This window comes from Mastigoproctus giganteus, chromosome 6 (genome assembly GCF_048544385.1).
Source record: "Mastigoproctus giganteus isolate SK-2022 chromosome 6, ASM4854438v1, whole genome shotgun sequence".
Taxonomy (NCBI): domain Eukaryota; kingdom Metazoa; phylum Arthropoda; class Arachnida; order Uropygi; family Thelyphonidae; genus Mastigoproctus; species Mastigoproctus giganteus.
Window position 1 is genome coordinate 119,624,490 of NC_143580.1, and position 26,887 is coordinate 119,651,376.

At 37.7% G+C, this 26,887-nt stretch overlaps 1 protein-coding gene across 1 annotated transcript in view; it reads left to right on the forward strand.

Moving 5' to 3' along the window:
• The window catches only part of LOC150084537 (uncharacterized), a 260,732-nt gene that overhangs the window by 7,545 nt on the left and 226,300 nt on the right, over positions 1-26,887 (forward strand). Inside the window, exons 2-3 of the mRNA XM_090375300.1 lie at positions 8,576-8,843; positions 18,547-18,774. Coding sequence (XP_090231426.1) covers positions 8,585-8,843; positions 18,547-18,774 — 487 coding nt within the window. The 5' untranslated portion in view covers positions 8,576-8,584. The remainder of the gene's footprint in view (positions 1-8,575; positions 8,844-18,546; positions 18,775-26,887) is intronic.

Sequence of the window (26,887 nt, forward strand, 5' to 3'; positions counted from 1 at the left end):
GTATTCCACAAATCTCTTTTCTCAATTTGAATTTATGTCCCCTCAGGCAATTATTCTGGACAAAGAGGAAGAATCCCATCAGAATTGCGTTTCCTCAAACCATTCAAGGCCTTATACACCTCAGTCAGATTACCTCACAGGTGCCTAGTCTCCAGACACTGAAATTTGCAGAACTTAAGCCTTTCTTCATAAGCGCAACCCTTTGTTCCATTCACCAATCTCGTTGCCTTTCAATGTACTCATTACAGCAGTTCTAATATATTTCCTAACCTGAGGCCTCCATGCCTGTATACAGTACTCAAGGTGTGGCCTGACCATAGCCTTATACAAGGGGATAATCAACTCCTTATCAGCACTAGAAAAATTCCTGCAAACTCTCAGCCCATTTGCACAATTTTTCTAGATCCTGTTGCAGTGGCACACTGTAATTAGTGTCAATAACAATGATGCCAACCTTTGTATCATCTGCAAACTTGGACATTAAGCCTGATATACCTTCACCAATACTATTAAAATATATAGAAAACAACAATGGGCCCAACACTGAACCCTGGGGGATCCACTAATAACATTGGTACATGAAGAGCAGTGTCCAGTGATTACTACTCTGTCTTTTCCCACTCAACCATCCCTTTATCCATAGCAGCAATAAGCCCTTCATTCCATACTGCTCCAATTTGCACGTTGTCTTCCATGTGCCACAGTATTGAATGCTTTCCTAAAATCCAAGTATATGTATCAAAATTATTTTTTGCATCTGGTTCTTTTGTGACACCATCATAGTATCCAATCAAATTGGTCAGACAAGACTTCCCTTTTAACAAACCCATGCTGTGTCTGGACTATAACTGCAGTCTTGTCTAGATGATCTTGCTGTGCTTCTTTAACCAGTGCCTCCTTTACTTTCCCCACAACAGAAGTTAAACTAACAGTTCTGAAATTACTCGTATCACCCTTTGATCCCTTTTGTGAATTGAGGAGACACTTGCACATGTTCAGTACTTGGGGACCTCCCATGAGTCCAAGGAAGCTTTCATAATTATGACTAAGGGTTTGCTTAATTCCTTTGCTGCCTCCTATAGCATTAGCATAGGAGTATGTTGCAAGAAAGCAAGCTTTATACAGCATTGGCTGAAAAAAAAAAAAAAAAAAAACCACCCTTCACATTTCACCCATCCCATTTCACTCCAAATATTTGTCTAGTTCAACCTTAAATTTATTTAAGCTATCAACTTCCACAACAACAGATGGAAGCCTGTTCCAGCAGTCAACTACCCGCTGGCTAAAGGAAAATTTTCACACATCTATTCTACAACTGTCTTTCCTCAATTTGAATCTATGCCCCCTCAGGTTCTTAATCTGAGCAAGCTGAAGTATCCCATCAGCATCGAGCCTGCTGAAACTAATCAAAGCCTTATACACCTCAATCAGATCACCTCGCAAGTGCCTAGTCTCCAGATGCTGCAATTTGCAGAACTTAAGCCTTTCTTCTAAGCGCACCCCATTGTTCCTCTCACCAGTCTTGTTGCCCTTCTCTGTACTTGTTCTAGCAACTCTACATCCTTCCTAAAATGAGACCTCCAGACTTGTATACAATAGTCAATGTGTGGCCTGACCATTGCCTTATACAAGGGGATATTCACCTCCTTTTCCCTACTCGAAAAATTCATGTATATAATTGATAAGACACCATGACCTGCTCTGGCAGCCTGTCCGCACTGCTCAGAGAACTTCATATCTGTCTGCACAATTACCCCCAGGTCTTTTTCATTCTCCACCTCACTGTAGTACCAGATAGTTGGTATGTTTCTCTTGGGTTACTGCTACCCATATGCAGTACTTTGCATTCGTCAATGTTAAACTTCAGTTGCCACTGCTTAGCTCAGCTGCCTAACTTTTCTAGATCCTGTTGCAGTGGCATGCTGTCTTTACTGTGATTAACAACCCTGCCAACCTTTGTGTCATCTGGAAATTTGGACATTAAGCCTGATATACCTTTATCGATATCATTGATAAATACAGAAAACCACAATGGGCTCAGCACCGATCCCTGTGGGACTCCTCTAATAACATTAGTCTACATAGAGCGATGTCCATTTATTACCACTCTCTGCCATCTCCCACTCAGCCATCCCGTTATCCATTGCAGTAACTTGCCTTAATGCCATACTGCTCCAATTTGTATAGCAGTCTTCCATGTGCCACAGTATCAATAGCTTTCCTGAAATACAAGTATATGATATCAAAATTATTTTTTGCATCCAGTTCCTTTGTGACCCTATCATAGTATCCAATCTAATTGGTCTGACAAGACTTCCTCATAACAAACTCATGATGTTTCTGAACTATTGCTGCTGTCTTGTCTAGGTGATCCTGTATCACCTCTTTAACCAGTTAGTCCATTATTATCTCCGGAACAGAAGTTAAACTAACAGGTCTATAATTACTTGTCACCCTTTGAACCCCCTTTGTGAATTGAGGATATATTTGCACATCTCCAGTCCATGTGGATCTCCCCTGACTCTGAAGATGCTCTCATAATTATGGCTAAAGGTTTGCTTACTTCGATTGCTGCCTCCTTCCTTATAACTGGATACATTCCATCTGCCCCTGGTGCCTTTTTTATGTTTAATTTAAAACAGTTTATCCTCCACTTGGTCTCAGTTATCACAAAATCACTTGGCTCCCTGTCAGAGTTTGATAAACCTCTGGCATTTCCCTCCTTGAATAACTGCTTATGCATGAATGAAGATGCAAAATGCTCATTCAGTTTATCAGCTACTTGAGCAGGATCATCAGTAGTCGAACCATCTATGTTGTTGGGATGAATCAGATTGTCGAACCAATATGATTCATCCCCTTCCTTCTAGAGTTTACATAAGTAAAGAACTCTTTGTTGTTTTTCTTTGCGTCCTTTGCCAAAGATTTCTCATAATCTGCCTTCGCCTGCCTAACCTCCTTTGTGACTTGATTACAGACTAGCTTATATCTGTCGTAGGCTTCTGTGTCGCCTGATAATTTATATGCATCCCATTCATTTTTCTTCTCTGCCATGAGCCTCATTAATTCCTCCAACATCCATTTAGGCCTGAACCCTGAACAGTATTTCTTAGTTGGTATGAAAAGCCTAGTAGCCTCCAAGATTAAGTCCCTGAAAGCTTCCCATTTAGAATATTCACCGATGGTAGCATCATCAGTTGATTCCACTCTGTAGAATTTAAAAACTGTCTGAGACCTCTGAAGTCATCTTTATGAAAAGAAAAACCCTTTCCATTACTCTTGATCGTAGTTACATCTTTAAGTAAATCCCACATCAATACACTGTGATCACTTCACCTAGTGGTTCCTTTATTTGCAAATTCCTAATGCATGTGTCATCACTTCTGATAGTCAGATTAAGACTATTACTCCCTCTGATTGCCCCTCAAACATGTTGCTGTAGAAAACAATCCTCCAATAAATCCACAAATATCTTTCTAGCATGCGAGTGACTAACCCACAAGTTCCAGTTAATATCTGGAAAGTTAAAATCCCCCATTACAAGACATTCTGATTTATTGGCCAATTCTATTTCTCTGCACAACTGTTCATTGTACTTATCGGCGTCATTAGGCCTATAACATAGTCCTACTCTCATTTTCCTTTTCCCAGTGTTTATGTCACACCAAAAGGATGCACTTTCTTATGCCTATCATGTCTGTGCTTTCTTTACATATTGTACCCCACAAATTCCAATTCTGCACTGCTTATAGCTGTGTGACACCATGTCTCTGATATTCCAACAATATCTGCCTTTGATGACTTGATCGACACTTCAAATTCATCAATTTTATTTACTATACTTCTAGCATTAGTGTACATGTAATTATACATGTACTTGTTCTTACTCTTAGTTACTTGTTCCATGATGACTCCCAGCAGCTCTTTAAATCCCCAGCAATCTCTAGGCTGCTACTCATTACAATAGAAGCTGTGCAAGAATCACTTTCACTTCTGTCTGCGGCTACCATTAATATTTTAGTCTGTGAATCCCCCCAAACTAGCAGTTTTCCGACCCTCTTAACACTGCCTCGATAGCATCAGCAAATATTCTTGCGCCCTTTCTATTTAAGTGTATCCTATTCCTGTAGAAGCAGTCTCTTCTGTTAGCAAGCACAGACCACACTTAAAAAAGTTACTCTTAAAGTCATTAGTTCCAACATGTACAACAATATCACCTTTTGTGCCCCTAAAAGATGATATCTGCTCTACAACGTCATCAGCTTTTGCCCCTTGCAGACATACCCTGGTCCTGTTCCACCTATCCTTTTTGCATACTATATTCCCCGTCTCCCTGACAATAGAGTCACCGACAATAACTAGTTCCTGTGGGACCAGCGCATTCTGCCTTGGAGATTGCCGCTGTTTCCTGATGCCGGAATCAGGAAACACACCGCTGTGTTTCCGGAATGAGTTCTGGCATTGAGTTGGGCAACTGAGAGTTTGATGGGCTCCTCATATTAATTTCTTCAAGGGCATTTACAATACACCTCAAACTCTCATAGACGCCCATCAGAATGCTGATTTGACACCCATTTTCTTCACAGTCTCTGCACCTACCACACACAAAGACATCCTCCTTGGTGAGATCATGTCCTGTTCTAGACAGATCTGTAAACATTTCACATTTCACGCATTATTTTAGACTGTGATGCGTGGGAGAATCGCCACCTTTGGTTCTCTTGCAAGCCACAGTACTCTGGCTATTCTGCGACTGCTGCTTTGCTGCTCTAGTCTGGGTGATGATTCTGTTTAAATGTAATTTAATTAATAATAAAATTTAATAAGATTAATAAATTTTATTGATAATGCTATACTAGTCTAACAGATTTCTAATACACATCTATGTATTTTGCTATCTAGTTACGTTAAAAATTATGGTATTTTGTATCGTATAACAATGGCGGCAAGTTACGAATGTAAAAATCTACGGACATCAAGTATTAACTTTCAAAATCGCTATCTAAATTCAAAATAAACCACGGATCTTTGCTAGAAATGTAAAGCTACTTAAGAAAATAATTTAGTATAACAATTAAGTGAATAAAACGAATATATATAAATGAAAGCGTTTGCCGAACCTGCAAAAATCTTGACCAACGTTGTAGTAACCTCATGCTTTTCAAAGGTTTGGTCACTCACAAAAAAGCAAGATTTTTGTGGATTTACTGTATGATTGTTTTCTACAGCAGCACATTAGGTAGGCAACTAGAGGGAGTAATATACTTGATTTGGTTATCAGCAGTGATTCTTCATGCATTAAGAATCTGCAGTTTCGGTTGACTAATTTTCCCTGGTGCAGTCCTTGGGTCTTGAATTTGTCTAAACCAAATTCCATCCTAATATCATTGCTGAATCCTTCGTTGATCTGGAGTTGCTTCTGGGTTCCCATGTAGACCTTGATGTCATCCATGTACATCAGGTGTGTAAGGGTGTACAGGTTCTTCCTTCCTTCTTTGAGCTTATATCCGTACTTACTACTGTTGAGCATGGTGGATAGCAGGTTAAGTGCTAGACAGAACCACAATGGGCTCAGGGCATCTCCCTGAAAGATTCTTCTCCTGAGGGGATTGGTACTCCATTTCACCATCGTTTCTCCTGTTGTTGTTGTTGTTGTTGTTATTTGGTTTTTAGGAGCATTAGCAACTAAGGCCATATTGCTCCATGATTAAGCAGTGGTTATTCCCTGATCTTTCCGCATCCTCCGTATTTGGTGGTGACGGGCTCGAACCCCGGTCTAATCAAGAAGCGTGTGCTATGCACTGCTGCTCCTTCCCACCTGGCTACGGAGGTGCCTTTCGTTTCTCCTAGGAAGTTTGTCACTATCGGATTGACTTTGTAGATGTTCAGCGCTTCTATTAGCCATCTATGAGCCACGCAGTCGAAGGCCTTGTGGTAATTGATGTAGGCTGTGTACACATTGCAGTGCTTCTTGTAGGCTTGTTCCATAACTGCGGCATCTATGGTTAATTGCTCCTTGCATTCTTTGCTCAGCCGCTTGCATCCTTTCTGCTGTTCGGCCATTAAGTTCTGGCTCTCCAGGTGGTCTGATATCTTCCGGGTTATGCAGCTGGTCAGGATATTGTACATTGTTGGGAGGCAGGTGTTTGGCCTATATTTCACCGGGTTTTTTGTATCTTTGTCTTTAGGCTTCAGATATGTGATTCCTTAGTGAGAAACTTCGTGATTGTCTCTGGGTGCCTTTTCATTCGGATGAACTGCTCTGCCAGGTGCTTGTGTTGCTTTTATTATTATTATTGATGCAAAAAGGTTTCTTGCTTCATTTATTATTGTTTTTCATATTAATGGTTCTGTGAACAGAAAAATGGAAGTGACTGATAATTTCTTGTTTATGTTTTATGATTGTAACTTTAATTTTTTTAAGTTACAGTAGTATTAATATATTTTTTTGTTTTTTAAAAATAACTTGTATGAAACAGAGCATTTTTAAATATTTAAATTTTTATTAAAAATTAATATTAGTTATATGTGTAAGAAAATACAAGGCTTTTGCTGTACCAGTCAAAAAAATTAATTAATAAAAAAATCATAATAAATAAATAAAATAAAATAACTACCAGTTTGACTTTCTCCTTGCACAGATTCAAAGGTCAGCCTGTCCAGCTGACCTTTGAATTTCCCTCAGCTGTCATCTTCAACTGTCAGTGAAAGTAACAAGGGGATAATCACCTCCTTATCCCTGCTAGCAAAATTCCTGTATATCATTGACAAGACCCCATGACTTACTTCGGCAGCCTGTCTGCACTGCTCAGAGAACTTTATATCTAACTGCACAATTACCACCAGGTCTCTTTCATTCTCCACTACCATGAGTGTAACACAACATAGTTGGTACATTTCTCTAGGGTTACTACTACCCATATGCAGTACTTTGCATTTGTCAATGTTAAACTTCAGTTGCTACTTCTTAGCCCCTCTACTCAACTTTTTCAGATCCTGTTGCAGCAGCATACTATCATTACTGTTATTAATAACCCTGAAAACTTTGACATTAAGCTTGATATGCCTTCATCAATAACATTGATAAATATACAAAACAGCAATGGGCCCAAGACCCTGGCTCTTAAGCTACACCACTAATAACATTAGTCCAAGTAGAGTAGTACTCATTGATCACCACTCTCTGTATTCTCCCACTCAACCATCCTTTTATCCATTGTAGCAACTTGCCCTTAATGCCATACTTTACCAATTTGTTTTGCGGTCTTCCCTGTGCAACAGTATCAAAAGCTTTCCCGAAATCCAAGTATATGATATCAAAATTATCTTTTGCATCTAGTTCCTTTCTGACCATGTCATAGTATCCAATCAAATTGGTCACACAAGACTTCCCCTTGAGAAACTCACGCTGTCTGAATTATTACTGCTGGCTTGTCTAGATGATCCTGCAATGCTTCTTTAACCGTTGACTCCATTATTTTTCCTGGAAAAGAAGTCAAACTAACAGGCCTGTAATTACTCGTTGCACCCTTTGATCCCCCTTTGTGAATTGGAGATAATACATTTGCACATCTCCCATCCACGGGCACTTTCCCCGAGTCCAAGGATGCTCTCATGATTATGGCTAAGGGTTTGCTTACTTCCTTTGTCACTTCCTTTAATATAACTGGATAGATTCCATCCACCCCAGGTGTTTTTCTTATGTTTAACTTCAACAATTTCTCCTCCACTTTTCTCATAGTTATTGCAAAATCATTTAACTCCCTGTTAGAGTTTTATAATCATCTGGCCCTCTCCTCCTTGAATAACTCCTCATGTATGAATGTAGATGCAGAATACTCATTTAGTTCTGTAGCTATCTACAGTCAAACCATTGATATCCTGTGGACCATCTGATTTGTCCCCTTCTTTTAGAGTTTATATAAGTAAAGAAGTGTTTGCTGTTTTTCTTTGCATCCTTTGCCAAAGATTTTTCATAATCTGCCTTTGCTTGCCTAATCTCTTTTGTGACTTGATTTCAGACTAGCTTGTATCTACCATAGGCTTCTGTGTCACCTGAAATTTTATGTGCATCTCATGCATTTTTCTTCTCTGCCATGAGTCTCATTAGTTCATCTGACATCCATTTGGGCTTGAACCGAGAACAGTATTTCTTACTTGGAACAAAAAGCCTAGTTGCTTCCAAAATCACTTTTGTGAATGCTTTGCATTTAGAATTTGCTGTTGGTAACATCATCAGGTGGTCCCACTGTACAGAACCTAAAAAATCTCTGAGACCACTGTAGTCGCCTTTACAAAAGCAAAAACCCTTTCCTTTACCCCTGATGGTAGTTACATCTTTAAGTAAATTCCACTTCAGTACACTGTGATCACTGCCACCTAGTGGTTCCATTATCTGTAAATTCTTAATGCATGAATAATCACTGCTGATAATCAGATCATGACTGTTACTCCCTCTTGTTGCCTCTCTAACATTTATGATTGTTATAAATAGCTAGGTATATTATGTGGTTCAAGTGCATTGTTTAATTTAAATTGTTTTTATATTTATTTTTACTTCTTACAATTATTACAGATTTACTAAATGATGACATCTTACAAAGAACACTTGGATTTAAATGGATTTGATGATGTGGAAGAAGATGACCTTTCAGATGATGAAGTATTTACTCGTGGAGGGAAAACAATCCCTTGTGAAGAAAATGGAGTTAGTAAACCTCTCATGGCTCCAAGACAAAGGAATAGAGGAGAAGCATTACAAACCAAAGTAAGAAAAGTCCCTCCACTAAGAATTTTGTGGGCTCCTGCTTTGTATGGAGTTATTGCATTGGGTGCTATCATAGGTATATATTACAATATATTTTTAAAATAGATTCATGTTATCTGCATATTTGTAAAAAATGCATTCTTATATATTGCTTCAGTTCATATTCAATATCTTCTCATTCCTCTACCTTCTGGGAAGTATGTAACTGTATTCTTCTTTAATGTATGTATGTATTTTTATGTATTCTGCTTTAATGTAAAGAAATGATTTAGTGTTAGTATTAGAACTGCCAAAATGATGCAAAGCAAAGATGTAAGCTTGTACACATTAGCTGCAAAGCAAGAATGGACACTCTTTTTTGCTGATGACAAGGTCCTAATAGAATACAATGAGAACTCATTGCAGAAAGCCGTCTTCTCATTAAACAAAATAGCAAAATCATTTAATATGGAAATCTCATCTTCAAAGACAAAAGTGATGACATTTAAAGGAAGAGATCCAATAAGAAGCAAGATCTGCATTGACAATAATATTATCAAACAAGTTAACACTTTCAAATACCTAGGATACCACATGTCATATGAAAAACAAAAAGATATTGAGCAAAAAATAAATAATTACATAGGAATTACTAAAACTGTAAACCATATTTTCAAATCTAATCCAGTGCATAAGAAAACAAGGACACGGATACATAACACCCTCACCAGACTTATCCTAACTTTTGGCTCTGAGGCATGGACAATGAGCAAAGGGGACAGGAGGAGGTTGACTACTGCAGAAATGCAGTTTCATGCAGAGAACTGTACCAGACTTGACAGGAAAAGAAATCAAGACATCCTGTCAGAACCGCAGACAACCTCAGTACTGAATTATATAGACTCATACAGAAACAGATAGATACAGCATGTAGAGAGAATGGGGAACAGACATTATCCAAAAGAGATACTAAACTACAAACCACAGGGAAGGAGAGACAGAGGCAGACCCCCCCCCTGCAAAGATGGAGAGAGACCGGCCACTAGGCCTAATACCGAACAGGAAAAAGAAGAACAACAATTATACTAATAACATTCAAATGATATTAGTAGTTAATAACTGCTAATCATCCAAATGTTAGTATAACTGAATGATTTCCCATAATTGAATGAATTGATTATAACCTCTCTGTTATGCCCATTTCTGGATTCCAGATTTGTATATCTCAAGATGTGGCCTGGTTTTATACATTTGGATAATCATGTGTCTTTGCTGCCAAATTTTTTGTATGTAATTGACAGAACCAAATGAACTGTCGTAGCAGTCTGTCTGTGCTTCTCAGAGAACAATTACCTTTAGGTCTTTTTCATTCTCTGCTACCTTCATTATGGTATCACCAAACTGGTAATATATTCTGGAATTACTGCTACCAGCTGAGTGGCTCCTGAGATTTAACATTTACTGCTGACACTTTTAGCCCACCTGCCTATTTTTCCAGGTCTTGTTGCAGTAACATATCCCCAGGTTCCTGTCATTAACTACCCTGTGGAACTTAGTATTATCAACAAATTTAGATATTAAACTTGATGCCTTCCTTCGTCAATGTTGTTAATAAATATCACAAATAAGTATCTTAGCACTGAATGGCCACTAATAGCCACTCTGTCTCCTGCCATTCACCCAGCCCTTTATCCATAGCAGTAACTTTCCCTAATGCCACACTGTTCCAATTTGTACAGAAGTCTTTCAGTAACTACAAAAGCTTTACAGAAATCTTAAGTATATGGATGTCAAAATTATTTTTTGCATCCAGTTACTTTGTTAGTGTCATAATAGCTAATCGGATTGGTCAGACAAAATCTTCCCTTAACAGATGCAACTATAACTGCATTCCTCTTGAGATGATCCTGTATTTTTTAACCACTGTTATTTTTTTTTCTAGAACAGAAGTCAAACTGCAAGTGTGTATTTACCCACTTCAACCTCCAACCTCCTTTGAATAGAAGACATTTGCACATCTCCAGTTTGTGAGGCCTGCTCTGAATCTCAGCATGCTGTTGCAATTGTGGCTTAAAATTTGCTTACTGCCCTTGTTGTTTCTTTCAATATAATTGGATAGATTCAGTCATTACCAAGTGTCTTATTTACTTTTCTCTTCGATGATTTCTTTTCCACTTTCTGCTCATTATCAAAAATCCAGTTACAATTAGGCATATGTCTAGACATCCTTAAAAACATTTTAATGTGTAATGTAGATTCAGAATATTTATTCAGTTTGTCCTCTTAATTATATATACCCTGAACAGGTTTATTACATGAAGAGGATCATTGATAGTTATGCCATCGATTTCTAATGAACAGTTTGCATGCAGATGATACAAAGTTTGGCAGGGTTGTTAATGACAGTAATGGCAGTAATAATTTAAAATTGTCTAAGAGCATTGTTGTACCTTTCCAAAAGCAAAATTTGTTTTCCTTTACCCTTGAAAGTAATTATATTTCTAAGTAACTCCTACAGCAAAATATTATGATCATTCTCTCCTAGTGGTTTCTTTATCTGGAGATTCTTAATGTATGAGGAATCACTGCTTATAATCAGAACAAGATTATTTGCTTTCACACATTTCCTCTCTAATATGCTGGTGTGGAAAATAATACATTCAGAATGATTGTAATACAGTGTAGTAGTAGTAGTGGCAAATGATACAAGAAAGCAAGCTTATATAGCCCCAGCCAAAAAAAGTAAAAATAAAAACACACTTCATGCCACTTCACCGATCCATACCCTCCAAGAATTTGTCTAGTTCTTCCTTGAATTTATTCACACCACTCTCTTCCAAAACAACAGATCCAAATATATGATAACAAAATTATTCTTTGCGTCCAGTTCCTTTGTGACCACATCATAGTATCCAATCAAATTGGTCAGATAAGACATCCCCTTAACAAAACCATGCTGTGCCCAAGCAATAACTGAAGTCTTGTCTAGGCGATCGTGCAGTGCTTCTTTAACCAGTGCCTCCATTAATTTCCCTGGAACACAAGTTAAACTAACAAGTCTGTAATTACTTGTGTTGCCCTTTGATTCTCCTTTGTGAATTGGGGTCACATTTTCACATCTCCAGTCCATGGAAGATCTCATAATTATAGCTAAGGGTTTGCTTACTTTCTTTGCTGCCTCCTTTAATATAACTGGATAGATCCCATTCACCACAGGTGCCTTTCTTATGTTTATCTTCAACAATTTCTCCTTCACTTTGCTCTCAGTTATTACAAAATCATCTAGCTCACTGCCAGAGTTTAATTCACCTCTGACATTCTCCTCCCTGAATAACTCTTCATGTGTGAATGTAGATGCAAAATATTCATTTAGTTTGTTAGCTACCTGAGCAGGATCATCAACAGTTGAACCCTTGATATCCAGTGGACCAATCTGATTCATCCCTTTCCTTCTAGAGTTTACATAAGTAAAGAACTCTTTGCTGTTTTTCTTTGCATCCTTTGCCTGCCTAACCTCTATTGTGACTTGGTTACAGACCATCTTATGTCTATCATAGTTTTTTGTATCACCTGTTAATTTGTATGCATCCCATTGAATTTCTTTTCTGTCACATGTCTCATTAGTTCATCTGACATCCATTTAGGCCTAAACCTTGAACAATATTTCTTAGTTGGTATGAAAAGCCTAGTAGCTTCCAAGATTAATTCTTTGAATGCTTCCCATTTTGAATTTTCTGTTGGTAACATCATCAGTTGGTCCCACCGTATAGAATTTAAAAACTGTCTCAGACTAATGTAGTCAACTTTACGAAAGCAAAAACCCTTCCCTTTACCCTGATGGTAGTTACCTCTTTGAGTAAATCCCACTTCAGCACACTGTGATCACTGCCACCTAGTTCCTTTATCTGTAGATTCTTAATGCATGAAGAATCTCTACTGATAATCAGATTGTGTATTACTCCCTCTAGTTGCCTCCTGAACATGCTGCTGTAGAAAACAATCATCCAATAAATCCACAAAAGCCTTGCTACTTTCTGAGTGACCAACCCACAAATTCCAGTCAATATCTGAGAAATTAAAATCCTCTCATTATAAGACACTCTTATTTATTGGCCCACTCAATTTCTCTGTACAGTTGTTTATTATACTCATCAGAGTCATCAGGCCTATAACACATTCCTACTCTCAATTTTGCTTTCCCAGTGCTTATGTCACACAAACTGACTCTACACTGCTCTGTCCACCCATGTCGACTGGTTGTACTTCCTTGGATTTTATGTGTTTCTTAACTAATAGCATAACCCCTCCTCCTCCCTTCCTATCCTGTGTCCTTCCCATACACGTTGTACTTCCCAAATTCCATTTCTGCATTCCTTATATCTGTGTGACATCACATCTCTGATATCCCAACAATATCTGCCTTTTAATGTTTGACCAACACCTCAAAGTCATCAAATTTATTTACCAAACTCCTAGCATTGGTGTACAGACAAGTACACACGCACCTGTTCCTATCCTTAGCTACCCTAACACAGCCCATGTATTTAATTGTTCTGCAGTGACTGCCAGCTGTCTCTGAAATCCCCTGCTCCTTGTTTTCCAGGCTACTGTTCATTCCAATGGAATCAGTGTAAAAATCACTTTCACCTTTACCAGTGGCTATTGTTAATCTGTTAGTCCATGTAATCCCCAAGCCAGCAAGTTTCCGCCCCACGTAACACTCCCTTGATAGCATCAGCAAATATTCTTGCACCCTTTCTATTTAAGTGTATCCCATCCCTGTAGAAGCAGTCTCTCCTGTTAACAAGCACAAACCAGGCTGAGAAAAATTCTTCCCCTTGAGCCTTGCACAATCTCTCCAGGGCCAAATTGATCGACAAGGCTCTCATCATATACTCCCTCCCATCGTGTCTGGGCAGAATTGCAGACACTTTCAAATTCAACCCTAACTCACGGCTTTTTTTCAACATTGACCTGTACTTGTTAAATAATTCCTCCAGTCTCCTACTCTTAATATCATTAGTGCCAACGTGTACAACAATATCATCTTTTGTGCCCTTAAAAGATTATATCTGCTGTACAACATCATCAACCTTTGCTCCTGGCAGACATATACTGGTCCTGTTCCACCTCTCCTTTTTGCACAATATATTCCCCAATTCCCTGATAATAGAGTCACTGACAACAATGCATATCTGCACTGCTCAGAGAATTTCCAAGTGCTTGCTGTTATTTTAGTATTTGTATTAATGGTGGCAAGTGATACAAGAAAGCATGCTTATCATCTGCCCATCTCCTCCAATGGAGTGACTAGTACTGCCTTGAATTTATTCAAACTACCCAGTTCCACAGCAACAGATGGAAGTTTGTTCCAAAAATGAACTACTGACTTGGTGATAGCAAATTTCTGCACAGTTATCCTGCAACCATCCTTCCTCAATTTGAATTAATTCACCCCCATGTGAGCATAGTCTGACCAAGAGAAAGAATGCCATCAGCATTGAGCTTGCTCAGTCCTTTCAAAGCCTTAGAAACCTCAATCAGATCTCCTTGCAGGTGCTTAATCTCTAGGTGTTGCAATTTGCAGAACTAAAGCCTTTCTTGGTAAGAGCATCCTTTTGTTCCTCTCACCAGTCTTGTAGCCCTTCTTTGCACCTGTTCCAGCAGATCCAGATCCTTTCCAAAATAGGGTTTCCAGACTTCCATGGCAGTACTCAGGGTGTTGCCTAATCATTGCTTTATACTAAGGGATAACACCTCCTTATCCCTGCTAGCAAAATTCCATATATCACTGACATATGCTGTGTTTGTAGTCTGTGTGCACTGCTCAAAGAACTTCATATCTGAGAGCATAATTACCCTCCAGGTCTGAGAGCATAATTACCCTCCTTTATTCATTGTCCACTATTCTCAGTACACATTTTGTATGTTAATCTATGATTATTGCTCCCCATGTGCAGTACCTTGCATTTGTCAATATTCAACTTCAGTTAACTGATAATACAAAGGCTGCTAGTTAACCTGGCAGCTTTTGTATTGCCTGAACGCTTAGATATTAAACATGATATGCCTTCTTCAGTGTCATTGTGAAATATAGAAAACAACAGTGGGCTCAGCATTGAAACCTGGGGGACTCCACTAATAACATTAGTCCACGAAGAACAGTATCAGTCTATAGCAGAACTTGCCCTTAATGCCATGCAAATCCAGTTTGTCACAAAATGGATTTGTTTACCATCTAATGATTGTCTAAATATCCTGCATTACAGCCACTCCCCAACTTACATAAGGGTTGCGTTCTGCTGAACTCTATGTAAGTCGAATTTTACATAATTCGGAATTTCCCTAAATGCTTATGCAGCACTCGCAAATTTGATTGAAGCAAAAAAGAAATCTTTGACAAACATGTAAATAGAATTATTTATTCAATTTTTTTTATCTCATATGCAGGAAAAATTACAAAAGTGTACAAAATTACAAAAATTTTAAAATTATAAAATTATAAAAAAAAGAGAGGAGACAGGCATAACGTCAGCAAGTTTTACCTTTCGAGCATTGTTGCCAAAATTAACTCTCCAGTTGATAAGCACACCGCTGCGGAAGTTGAGGGCTGTGGAGATTTTGAAGTGGTTTTTTCTAAAACATCACAAAATTTCATTTCTCTACAGCTGCAGAATCAGCATTGGCAACTTCACTGCATACTTTAATGTTTTGGAAACCAGTATGATGCTTGAACCTATTACACCATTCGTTGCTTGCCATGAACTTGGCTTGGGGTTCGCCGTACTTATCCTTAATATCTTCATAAATATTTTTGCTTTTGCTTGAATGGCCATTAGACTCAGAGGCAATTGCTTCTGAATCTGATTTTCCATCCATATTATTAATAGCTTTTCCATCTTCAGTATAGCACCTAAGCACTGTTGATCTTAAATGCATTGCTCCTTTAACATGTTCTTTTATACGAACACTGCCCCTTAAAATAGTATTCACTGTTGAAGCAGCAGGACTTAATTCCGTACAATAGATGACAAACGTTGTCCTGCTTTGTACTTCTTAATTAATCATCTTCATTTCTAAATCAATTTTGTTTTGTTTCCTAACACTGCCAGTACTTACATTTTCCATTGGTCATCTTTCCATTCACCATTGTAATAAGTAAATAGGAATGAAGAGAAGAAAATCTGTTTCTTTTTTATTTGATTGAAGATTTCAGTGAAGGGGACTTCATTTCACCATAACGAAGAATTATGGTGAAATGAAGTACCGTAATGTAAAAATCTACAGAATTCCAGTTATCGGTATTCTCGCAAATGTAATAAGATCGAGTTTACTACTCGTTTATAATTGATTGCGCTACAGGAAATACAGAAAAGCCCAATAAACCGGAAAGTGCAAATTGTTTTTATTGTTTTATGGTCGTGACCTCCAGAAATGTGTTTTAGTAAAATATTGCCAGAACAAACTCCCATCTGCAGTTGTAGAAGTTGATACTTAAATAGATTCAAGGCAGAACTAGACAAACATTTGGAGCAAGTGGATGGGTGAAATGACAAGAGGGTTTTTTTTTTTTTTTTTTTTTTTTTGGCTGATGCTATATAAGCGTGCTTTTTTGCATCATGTGCCTTTACTAATGCTGTCTTATCTCTCTCAAAAAAGGAGTGTGTCTTTTATGCTAATATTTGATAACACTCAGATTAGCAGTAGCAATTATCACAAAGGTGTTCAAAATTAATTCTTATAACGGAGCATATGATAATGATGAAATCGTAGTGCAATTTCCATTATAAAAATGACCTTTTGGAGAGATAAATAGCTTAGTTTTATAGCAAAAATTTCAACCTCCAAGGTCTTGGAACGAATTACAAAAAAAAAAAAAAAAAAAACTGTTATTGAGTTCACATGATATTTTCATGATACCTACATTTATTTCTACAGGATGAAAAATACGTTTCCACTATTTTAAGTTTGCACCTGCAAGCAAAAACTTGCGTAAAGTAGATCTTCCATAATTCGAGTATTACATAAGCCAGAGAGTGCCTGTACTTCTGTAACTAATGGTTCCATTATGTTTCCTCAAACAGAAGTTAAGCTAACAAGTCTATAATTACTCATGTTGCCTTTTGATCTCCCTCTGTGAATTGGGGATGCATTTGAACTTCTCCTGTCCACAAAGATCTCCCCTAAATCCAAGGATTCTCTTATAATTATGGCTAGAGGTTTGCTTACTCTCTTTGCTGCCTCTGCTGAATGTAATTGGATAGATCCCATTCACTCCAAGTGTCTTTTTTTTACATTTAGCTTCTACAATTTCTTTTCCATTTGCCTTTTAGTTATCACATGATTATTTAGCTCCCTGGTAGAATTTGATAAACTTCTGGCATCTTCTTCCTAAAGAATTCCAAAATAGTTGAATATAAATACAAAATACCTATGTAGTTTTTCAGCAACCTGAACAAGATCAACAGTTAAACCTTTGATATATAGCAGACCAGTGTGATTCATCCCCTTCCTTCTAGTGTTTATATAAGTAAAGAAGTCTTTGCATCCTTAGCCAAAATCTTTTCATAATCTGCTTTAGCTTGCATAACCTCCTTTGTGGGGCGCCTCCGTAGCCAGGTGGTAAGGAGCAGCAGTGCGTAGCACACGCTTCTTGATTAGAGAATTCAAGCCTGTTCGAACCCGTCACCACCAACTATGGAGGATGCGGAAAGGTCAGGGAATGACCACCGCATATTCCTGGAGCAATATGGCCTTAGTTGCTAATGCTCCTAAAAACCAAATAACAAACTAACAAACAAACCTCCTTTGTGACTTATTGCCGATTAGCTTATACTTACTGGAAGCCTCTATCACCTGATAATTTATATGTATTCTATTCATTTTTCTTTTCTACCACAAGCTTCCTCAGTTCATCTGACAACCATATAGTTCTAAGCCTTGAACAGTATCTCTTAATTGTGTGAAAAGTCTAGTAGCTTTTATGCTTACTTTGCTTTCCATTTAGAATTTGATGTTAGTAACATCACTATTTGGTGCTTTGGTATGGTTGCTTTAGAAATTCCTTAAAAATTTCTGTAGCCTTAGGCTTTTCCCTAATATTATGTGGATCTCTCATATTGTGTTATAAAATCATAACTGGGCTTGATATTTATTGGTCTCATATGTTCTTTATGTATGACATAGAAATCTAATGTTTTTCAAATTCTCTCATGATGTTTACAACTGATCAGCATCGGTTGTAAACATCATGAAATAATTGTTCCACAGTTGTTTTGCTTGTCCATTCCTTCAACATTTAGAATCTTCATATGTCATCATATGTGAAGTCCTGCTCTGACTTTCTGGCATCTTTTCACATCATTCAAATTCACTGAACTCGTTATATGCATTGGATATTAATTGTATATAACACTTACCTCCAGCTTCATTTATACATCTCTCCTGCTATCACCATATTAACCATTAACTATAATTACCTTGTAAACTTTATTCCTTCCCTAGCCACCACCACCAAAATTTGTTCCAATTTTAATCTGTATTTTCACTGACATCAAAAAGATTCTCTTTTAATCCATCAGTGATGGCATGGGATTCTGAAACAATGTTTGCATGGTTGCTGGAAGATTTACACTATTAATCACTTTCCTAAATTTCTTTCATATATTATTTAGTTCTTTTAAAATCTAACAGTTTTGTATTATGTTGTCAACTGTTATATTTCATAATCAGGAGCAACAGATTTTAAAGTTATAATGTTTTATCAGCTCTATTTATTTACATTTATTTTCTTGTTACAGGTATAATTTGTCTGGTAGTTTTCCTCATCAATATTTTTATGACAAATGTTAGAGTAAGGGAGAAACTTACTCAATACCACGAATCAAGGAACCCATTACCTTGTGTCAATCTCACAGTGGAGGATGTTTGGTCACAAACCTTTCCAATGCTTACTACAGAAACAGCTATTCGTCTCAATGATGTTAACTTTGATGGAAATGAAGATATAATTCTTGGATTTGGTACAGGTAAGAATATGCTCTTCTAATAATGTTTAATTTACCATAAACTTATAAAATGTGCTTTGACAATACGGTGAGATATTTGAAAATTTGCAACTTGTAGTCCATAAGTTTTAGCTTTCCATTGGCAGGTGTCCATCATTATGGAGGTTCACCTCTATAATAATAATGGACTTGTGCTATTCTATACTAATTAATCATTAATAAAGAGGAAACAAAGTATACATTGTATTGTTAAGTAAGCAATTCATTAACACCGATAGATATTTTTGAGGGTCATCTGTCAGGTCCCATTGTAACTGCTGCTGGGTTAAAGAGCCTAGCTTAGACAACCAGTTCATTATAAATATAGTTAGACCAATAGTTCCCCCTCCCTATTGGAACATGTTCAAACAGGCCATAACAAAAGAAATCTGATATTTTTGGTTATGCTGGTTATCAGGACACACTATCATCTGCTATATTATCTGCCTGCATCCCATCACCCATGGCGCCTCCATAGCCAGGTGGGAAGGAGCAGCAGTGCGTAGCACACACTTCTTAATTAGACCGGGGTTCGAGCCTGTCACCACCAAATACGGAGGATGCGGGAAGGTCAGGGAATGACTACCGCATGTTCCCGGAGCAATATGGCCTTAGTTGCTAATGCTCCTAAAAACCAAAACAAACAAACCATCACCCATGGCTGTCCAATAGCTTCCATCTTCCACATCACATTACCAGGAGATTAGCTTTAGTTCAGGCATACGATGCAAGAAAGCAAGCTTATGCAGCATCAGAAAAAAAAAAAAAAAAACACCCTCCCATTTCACCCATCCATTCATTCCAAATGCCTGTCTAGCCCAGCCTTAAATTTATTTAAGCTGTCAACTTCCACAACAACAGATGGAAGTCTGTTCCAGCAATCAACTACCCAGTGGTTAAAGGCAAATTTCTGCACATCTATTCTACAACTGTCTTTCCTCAATTTGAATCTATGCACCCTCCAGTTTGTAATCTGAGGAAGAATCCCATCAGCATTGAGCTCGCTCAACCTATTCAAGGCCTTATACACCTCAATCAGATCACCTCACAGGTGCCTAGGGCACTGTAACTTGCAGAAATTAAGCCTTTCTTGGTAAGTACACCCCTTTGTTCCACTCACCAATCTTGTTGCATTTCTCTGTACTTGTTCTAGCAACTCTACATCCTTCCCAAAATGAGGTCTCCAGACCTGTACACAGTACTCAGGGTGTGGCCTGACCATTGCCTTGTACAATGGGATAATCATCTCCTTATCCCTGCTAGAAAAATTCCTATACATCATTGACAAGACTCTATGACCCGCTCTGGCAGCCCATCTGTACTGCTGAGCGAATTTCATATCTGACTGCACAATTACCCCCAATTCTTTTTCATTCTGCACTTCCCTGAGTGTAGTACCACACAGTTTTTATGTTTCTCTTGGGTTACTGCTACCCATATGCAGTACTTTGTGCATTTGTCAATGTTAAACTTCAGTTTCCACTTCCCAGCCCATTTGCCCAACTTATCTAGATCCTGTTGCAGTAGCATACTGTCTTTACTGTTGTTAACAACCCTGCCAACCTTTGTATCACCTGCAAACTTGGACATTGAGCCTGATATACCGTCATCAATATCATTGATGAATACACAAAGCAGCAATGGGCCCAGCACCGAACCCTGGGGAACTCCACTAATAACATTAGTCCATGAAGAGCAGTGTCCATTGATTACCACTCTCTGTCATCTCGACTGGCCATCCCTTTATCCATTGTAGCAACTTGTCCTTAACACATTGACTGCCAAAGCTTATTTGAGTAAACGGATCTCTGGCGCCAATTTGAGTTAGGCATGTTAAATTATTCAAAAGCCAAAGTATAATATATATTCATCACCAAAACACATAAACACAGCTTATTGTTGTAAAAAAAAGCTTTACAAATTATCTCGTAGTTGCTGTATGTAATAGAAAATTCTTTGTGGCAGCCAACTATGAGTTAACTCAAATAACTCAGAAGTGTAGTAACTTGCAGAAATCGCTATATATGAGTCAGCACTATGTGTAAATCTGCAGTAGAGAGAGACAGACTCTGTTGTGCACGTTTGTTCTTTGCTGCATGTCTTTTTTTTTTTACAAAAAAAAAAAACCCTAAAACATAGATAAGAAGAGACCACTGACCGAAGAAGAGCTTGAGCTCTATGCTAATATGAGTAACTCAGAATTTGAAGAGCTTTTTGATGAGCTGTATGGTTCTGTTTCCGACAGTGACAATTATGAACCTTCTGACAATTCAAGTGAGGATAGCGAAAATGAAGCTACCTCCCAATCTGAAGATAATCCTAATTCTCTGCTGGCAAGTACGTCAAATAATGACAATAATTTGTGGAATGAAATAGCACAAGATCCTCCACAATTTATTTTTGAAGAGAACGTTGTTTTGAAAATGGACAGAACAGCATTTAGTGTTCTTTTCGTGAGTTTTGGTATTACACTTTTCTTTATGTATTTGTGAATAAAATATTTTTTTTTTGCGAATAAATTTTCTGTTTTCTGACGCCGTGGTCGATTTTTCACTGTTATCCCAGAAGCACAATATCCGTCAGTTGCACGTATTTTCTACGAATATACTAGTAGCTACGCCTGAAAGTCAAGTCATACCAGTCCGAGTTAACTCATATTTGGCAGTCAACGTGTTAATGCCACACTGCTCCAATTTGTGCAGCAGTCTCTCATGTGTAACAGTATCAAAAGCTTTCCTGAAATCCAAGTATAAAAGGTAAAGTGCAGCCATTATCAACCCACTGCAGGATGGAAGCCTCCTCAACAATTCATGCTGAGGGAAATGGACCATAATCTGCCACGCTGGTCCAGTGCGGGTTGGCAGATCGACCATATTCAGCAGTCAGGGGCTTGAACCCTGGTCTACTCAAAGAGCATGTGCTACTGCACTGCCGCTCCTGACCACTCGACATGATATCAAAATTATTTTTTGCATCCAGTTCCTTTGTGACTACATCATAGTATCCAATCAAATTGGTCAGACAAGACCCCCCCCCCCTTTAACAAACCTATGCTGTGTATCCAGTAAATCCACAAAAGTCTTGCTACAGGGCTCACATTTGGTGAGTATGGGCTTGGCAAACCAAGGGTCCTGAGTTGGATATCATCATCCTTCTCTTTCTCTCTCTCTCTCTTGCATAAGCCTCAGGCTTCGTTGCATCACATGGCTAATAATAATAGTGTGCAAGTGATCAACCCATAAGTTCCAGTCAATATCTGTAAAGTTAAAATCCTCCATTATAAGACATTCTGATTTACTGGCCCACTCTTTTGCGCCAATAAAATCAAAATCAATCAATCAATCAACTGGCCCACTCTATTTCTCTGCACAATTATTCATTATACTCATCAGATTCATTAGGCCTATAATGCAAACACACTTACTCTCATTTTCCCTTTCCCAGTGCTTATGTCACACCACACTCAATATTGCATTGTCCGCCAATGTCAGTTGGATGCACTTCCTTAGATTTTATGTGTTTCTTAACTAACATCATACCCCCATCCTCTGTTCCTGTCCTGTCTATCCTTTCTGTACACATTGTACTCCCCAAATTTCAATTCTGTACTGCTTATATCTGTGTGACACCACATCTCTGATATCCCAACAATATCTGCCTTTGATGTCTTGACCAGCACTTCAAACTCATAAAATTTATTAACTATACTTCTAGCATTGTTGTACATGCAAGTATACATGCACCTGTTCCTACTCTTAGTTACCCCAACACAGTCCATGTATTTACTTGTTCTGTGATGACTCCTAGCTGTCCTGGAAATCCTCAGCACCTTGCTTTCCAGCTGCTGCTCATTCTAATAGAAGCAATGCAAGAATCACTTTCATCTCTGCCTGCAGTCAATGTTAATCTTTTAGTGTGTGAATCCCTCCCCCAGGCTAGCAGTTTTCCAACCAATCTAACACTACCTCAATAGCATCAGCAAATATTCTTGTACCGTTTCTATTTAAGTTTACCCCATCCCTATAGAAGCAATGAAATGGAATCTTAGGAACCTTAAAAAATCAAAAGAGCGACAGGAAATAAAGTCACTCTCAATCAACAAAAAACAGCAAACAGTTGAAAAATGAATTCTGTATGGGAGATTAGGATCTGAATTTTTAATCATTGAAATGAAAAAAGAAAAAAAAACTTAAAGCAAATTTTTTGCTGTTTGATTGTTTGGTACAACATTTTGATCCAAATAAATATAAGCAAAGCCCACTAAGAGGTCATAAGGTGTCCCCTCTGCATTCAGAATCAATCAAGCACCTTCAAATACCTTGAAAAGAGATAAATATTAAATGCCTTCTAGGTAATGCAAAAAAAAAGTTGGCAGTTGAATTGGAAATTGAACCTAAATTTGAGCAAACAAAAATTCTCCACCAAAAAAGAATGTTTGCTAATGAAGTTGGAAAAAAAAAGAAGGAAAATGTTGGATCCACTTTTTTAACATTTTAGACAGTATAATCCATGTCAGTGAAACATTTGAGTTGATCATAAAGCATAATGATGAATTCTAATATGGATTTAGAAATTTTGCATACAGTTGCTAATCAGAAAGTAATCTCAAATATCAATTTATATGAAGAATTAAAATATTTTTGAAAACATTCAAAGGCAGTTATCCTCAACAAAATCTTGCAATTCATGTACAAAATTGACTTGATGATATTCTCAGTGCCATCAGACAATTTGATGTCACTAAGAATTCTTGTAATTTTGCCAATATTAGTGGGCAGCACTGAAGGGAGATTTTTCAAAGGTGAATTTAATCAGAGCTTTCTCTTTTCCAGCTTAGTGGGCAGCACTGAAGGGAGATTTTTCAAAGGTGAATTTAATCAGAGCTTTCTCTTTTCCAGCTTCTGTAAAGGTGACTTACAATGGTCTCAGACAGTTTTTAAATTCTGTACAGTGGGACCAACTGATGATGTTACCAACAGCAAATTCTAATTGGGAAGCATTCAAGGAATTAATCGTGGAAGCTACTAGACGATTCATACCTATTAAGAAATATTGTTCAAGGTTTAGGCCTAAATGATTGTCAAATGAACTAATGAGACCCATGGCAGAGAAGAAAAATGCATGGGATGCATACAAATTATCAGGCGACACAGAGGCCTATGGCAGATATAAGCTAGTCTGTAATTAAGTCACAAAGGACATTAGGCAAGTGAAGGCAGATTACGAGAAATCTTTGACAAAGGATGCTAAGAAAAACAGCAAGGATTTCTTTACTTATGTAAACTCTAGAAGGAAGATGATGAATCAGATTAATCCAATTGATATCGATGGTTCGACTGTTGATGATCCTGCTCAGATAGCAAACAAACTGAATGAGTATTTTGCATCTACATTCACACATGAGGAGTTATTAAGGAAGGAAAATGCCAGAAGGTTATCAAATTGTAGCAGGGTGCTTAATGATTTTGTAATAACTGAGAGCAAAGTGAAGGAGAAATTATTGAAGTTAAACATAAGAAAGGCACCCTGGAGTGGATGGAATCTATCCAGTTATATTAAAGGAGGTGGCAAAGGAACTAAGCAAACCCTTAGCCATAATTTTGAGAGCATCCTTGGACTCAGGGGGGAGGTCCCCATGGACTGGAGATGTGCAAATGTATCCCTAGTTCACAAAGGGGGATTGAAGGATGACATGAGTAATTACAGACCAGTTAGTTTAACTTCTGTTCTGGGTAAAATAATGGAGTCACTGGTTAAAGATGCATTGCAGGATCATCTAGACAAGACTGCAGCAATAATTCAGACACAGCATGGGTATGTTAAGGGAAAATCTTGTCTGACAAATTTGATTGGATACTATGATGTGGTTACAAAGGAACTGGATGCAAAAAATAATTTTGATATCATATACTTGGATTTCAGGAAATTTTTTGACACTGTTGCGCATGGAAGATTACTGTACAAATTGGAGCAGAATGGTATTAAGGGTAAGTTGCTACAATGGATAAAAGGGTGGTTGAGTGGGAGAAGACAGAGGGTGGTAATCAATGGACGCTGCTTTTCGTGGACTAATGTTAGTGCAGTTCCACAGGGTTCTGTGTTGTTGCCCACTTTTGTTTTGTATGTTAATCAATGATATTATATCAGGCTTAGTGTCGAAGTTTGCAGATGATACAAAGTTGGCTGGGTTGTTAATGACAGTAATGGCAGTGTGTCAATGCGACAGGATCTAGAAAATTTGGGCAGAGGGCTGAGAAGTGGCAACTGAAGTTTAACATTGAAAATGCAAAGTACTGCATATGGGTAGAAGTAACCCCAGAGGAATGTACCAACTATGTGGTACTACACTTAAGGGTGGTAGAAAATGAAAAAGACCTGGGAGTAATTGTGCAGTCAGATATGAAGTTTTCTGAGCAATGCAGACAGGCTGCAAGAGCAGGTCATGGGTGTTTGTCAATGATATAAAGGAATTTTGCTAGCAGGGAAAAGGAGGAGATGATTATCCCTTTGTATAATGCAATGGTCACCACGCCTTGAGTACTGCGTACAGGTCTGGAGGCCTCATTTTAGGAAAGATGCAGATTTGCTTGAGCTTGTATAGAGAAGTGCATCAAGATTGGTGAGGGGAATGATGGGATCCTCTTACCAAGAGAGGCTTAAGTTCTGAAAATTGCAGGAGCTGGAGACTAGGCACCTGCGAGGTCATATGATTGAGGTATATAAGGCCTTGAATGGGTTGAGCTTGCTGAATTCTGATGGGATTCTTCCACTTGCTCAGATTATGAACCTAAGGGGGACATCAATTTAAATTGAGGAAAGACAGTTTGTAGAATAGATGTGCGGAAATTTGCCTTTAGCCAGCGGGTGGTTAATTGCTATAACAAACTTCCATCTGTCGTTGTGGAAGTTGATAGCTTAAATAAATTCAAGGAGGAACTGGACAAAGATTTATAGGGAATGGTCGTGTGAATTTTTTTATTTATTTATTATTTATTTTTGGCTGATGCTACGTAAGCTCATATGCCTCTATTACTATGGTGATACTAAATCAGTTGGTTAGGTTTGCAACCTAGTAAATTTAATGTACTGTTGCCAAGGATGAAATGAATTAGGTGAATGAATTGATCCAAATATTTGCAGGTTGTTAAGGCCTGAAAATTTAATCTTTGAACTAAAAACTTTAACAAGTATGTAATAATTAATGCTGCTTGTTTATTAAATTGAAATTAATAATTATTTATATAATTATAAATATAATGAACGATAATATTTTTTGTTTTCAGATTTTAATGAAATGCACTGAATGAAATAAACAATAAAAGTTATATTTTATTTTTAAAACTGAAAACCTTTTCAGTTTATAATTTGAATGAGGATGTCAAAGCAAATTTGTCTTAGGCTTCCACAATCCTTTAAGCTATTTCTGAAGTAACGTATAATGATGAGAAAGTATACATTTGATGAAATTAAAGTGCAATGGATATTTAGAAACAATGACGAAGTACAGTAACATTTGTATTTATTACTGCTTCTAAAGAATTAGGATTATCTTATTATGTTTATACAACAGCATATTGATAAAGGAATACACAAATTGTCCATAATAACCAGGTAGCAAATTGTTTTTTTTGATTCTCCAGGTTACAAATGCTGATCAAAAGCGCACCTCCGTAGCCAGCTGGGCAGGAGCAACAGTGCGTAGCACACGCTTCTTGATTAGACCTGGGTTCGAGCCCGTGACTACCAAATACAGAGGATGCGGATAGGTCAAGGAATGACCACCACATATCCCCGGAACAATATGGCCTTAGTTGCTAATGCTCTTAAAAACCAATTGACAACAGCTAATCAAAAGTTCATTTTTGTTAGGCTTATCTTTCAGTTCCTTTATATAAAAAAATTACTGTTAAAATCTATTAGAGACAGAGATGCTATTCATTACAGTTTCATCTCGTGCTAATATTCGGTTATACAGCCAAAATATGAAAAAATTTATATTTAAAAACATTTACATGGTTCTCTAATTTTTACAAAATTACCAAATGGATTGCATGCTGCTCTTAAATTCATTTGTGACAGTATGCGTGTAGAATTA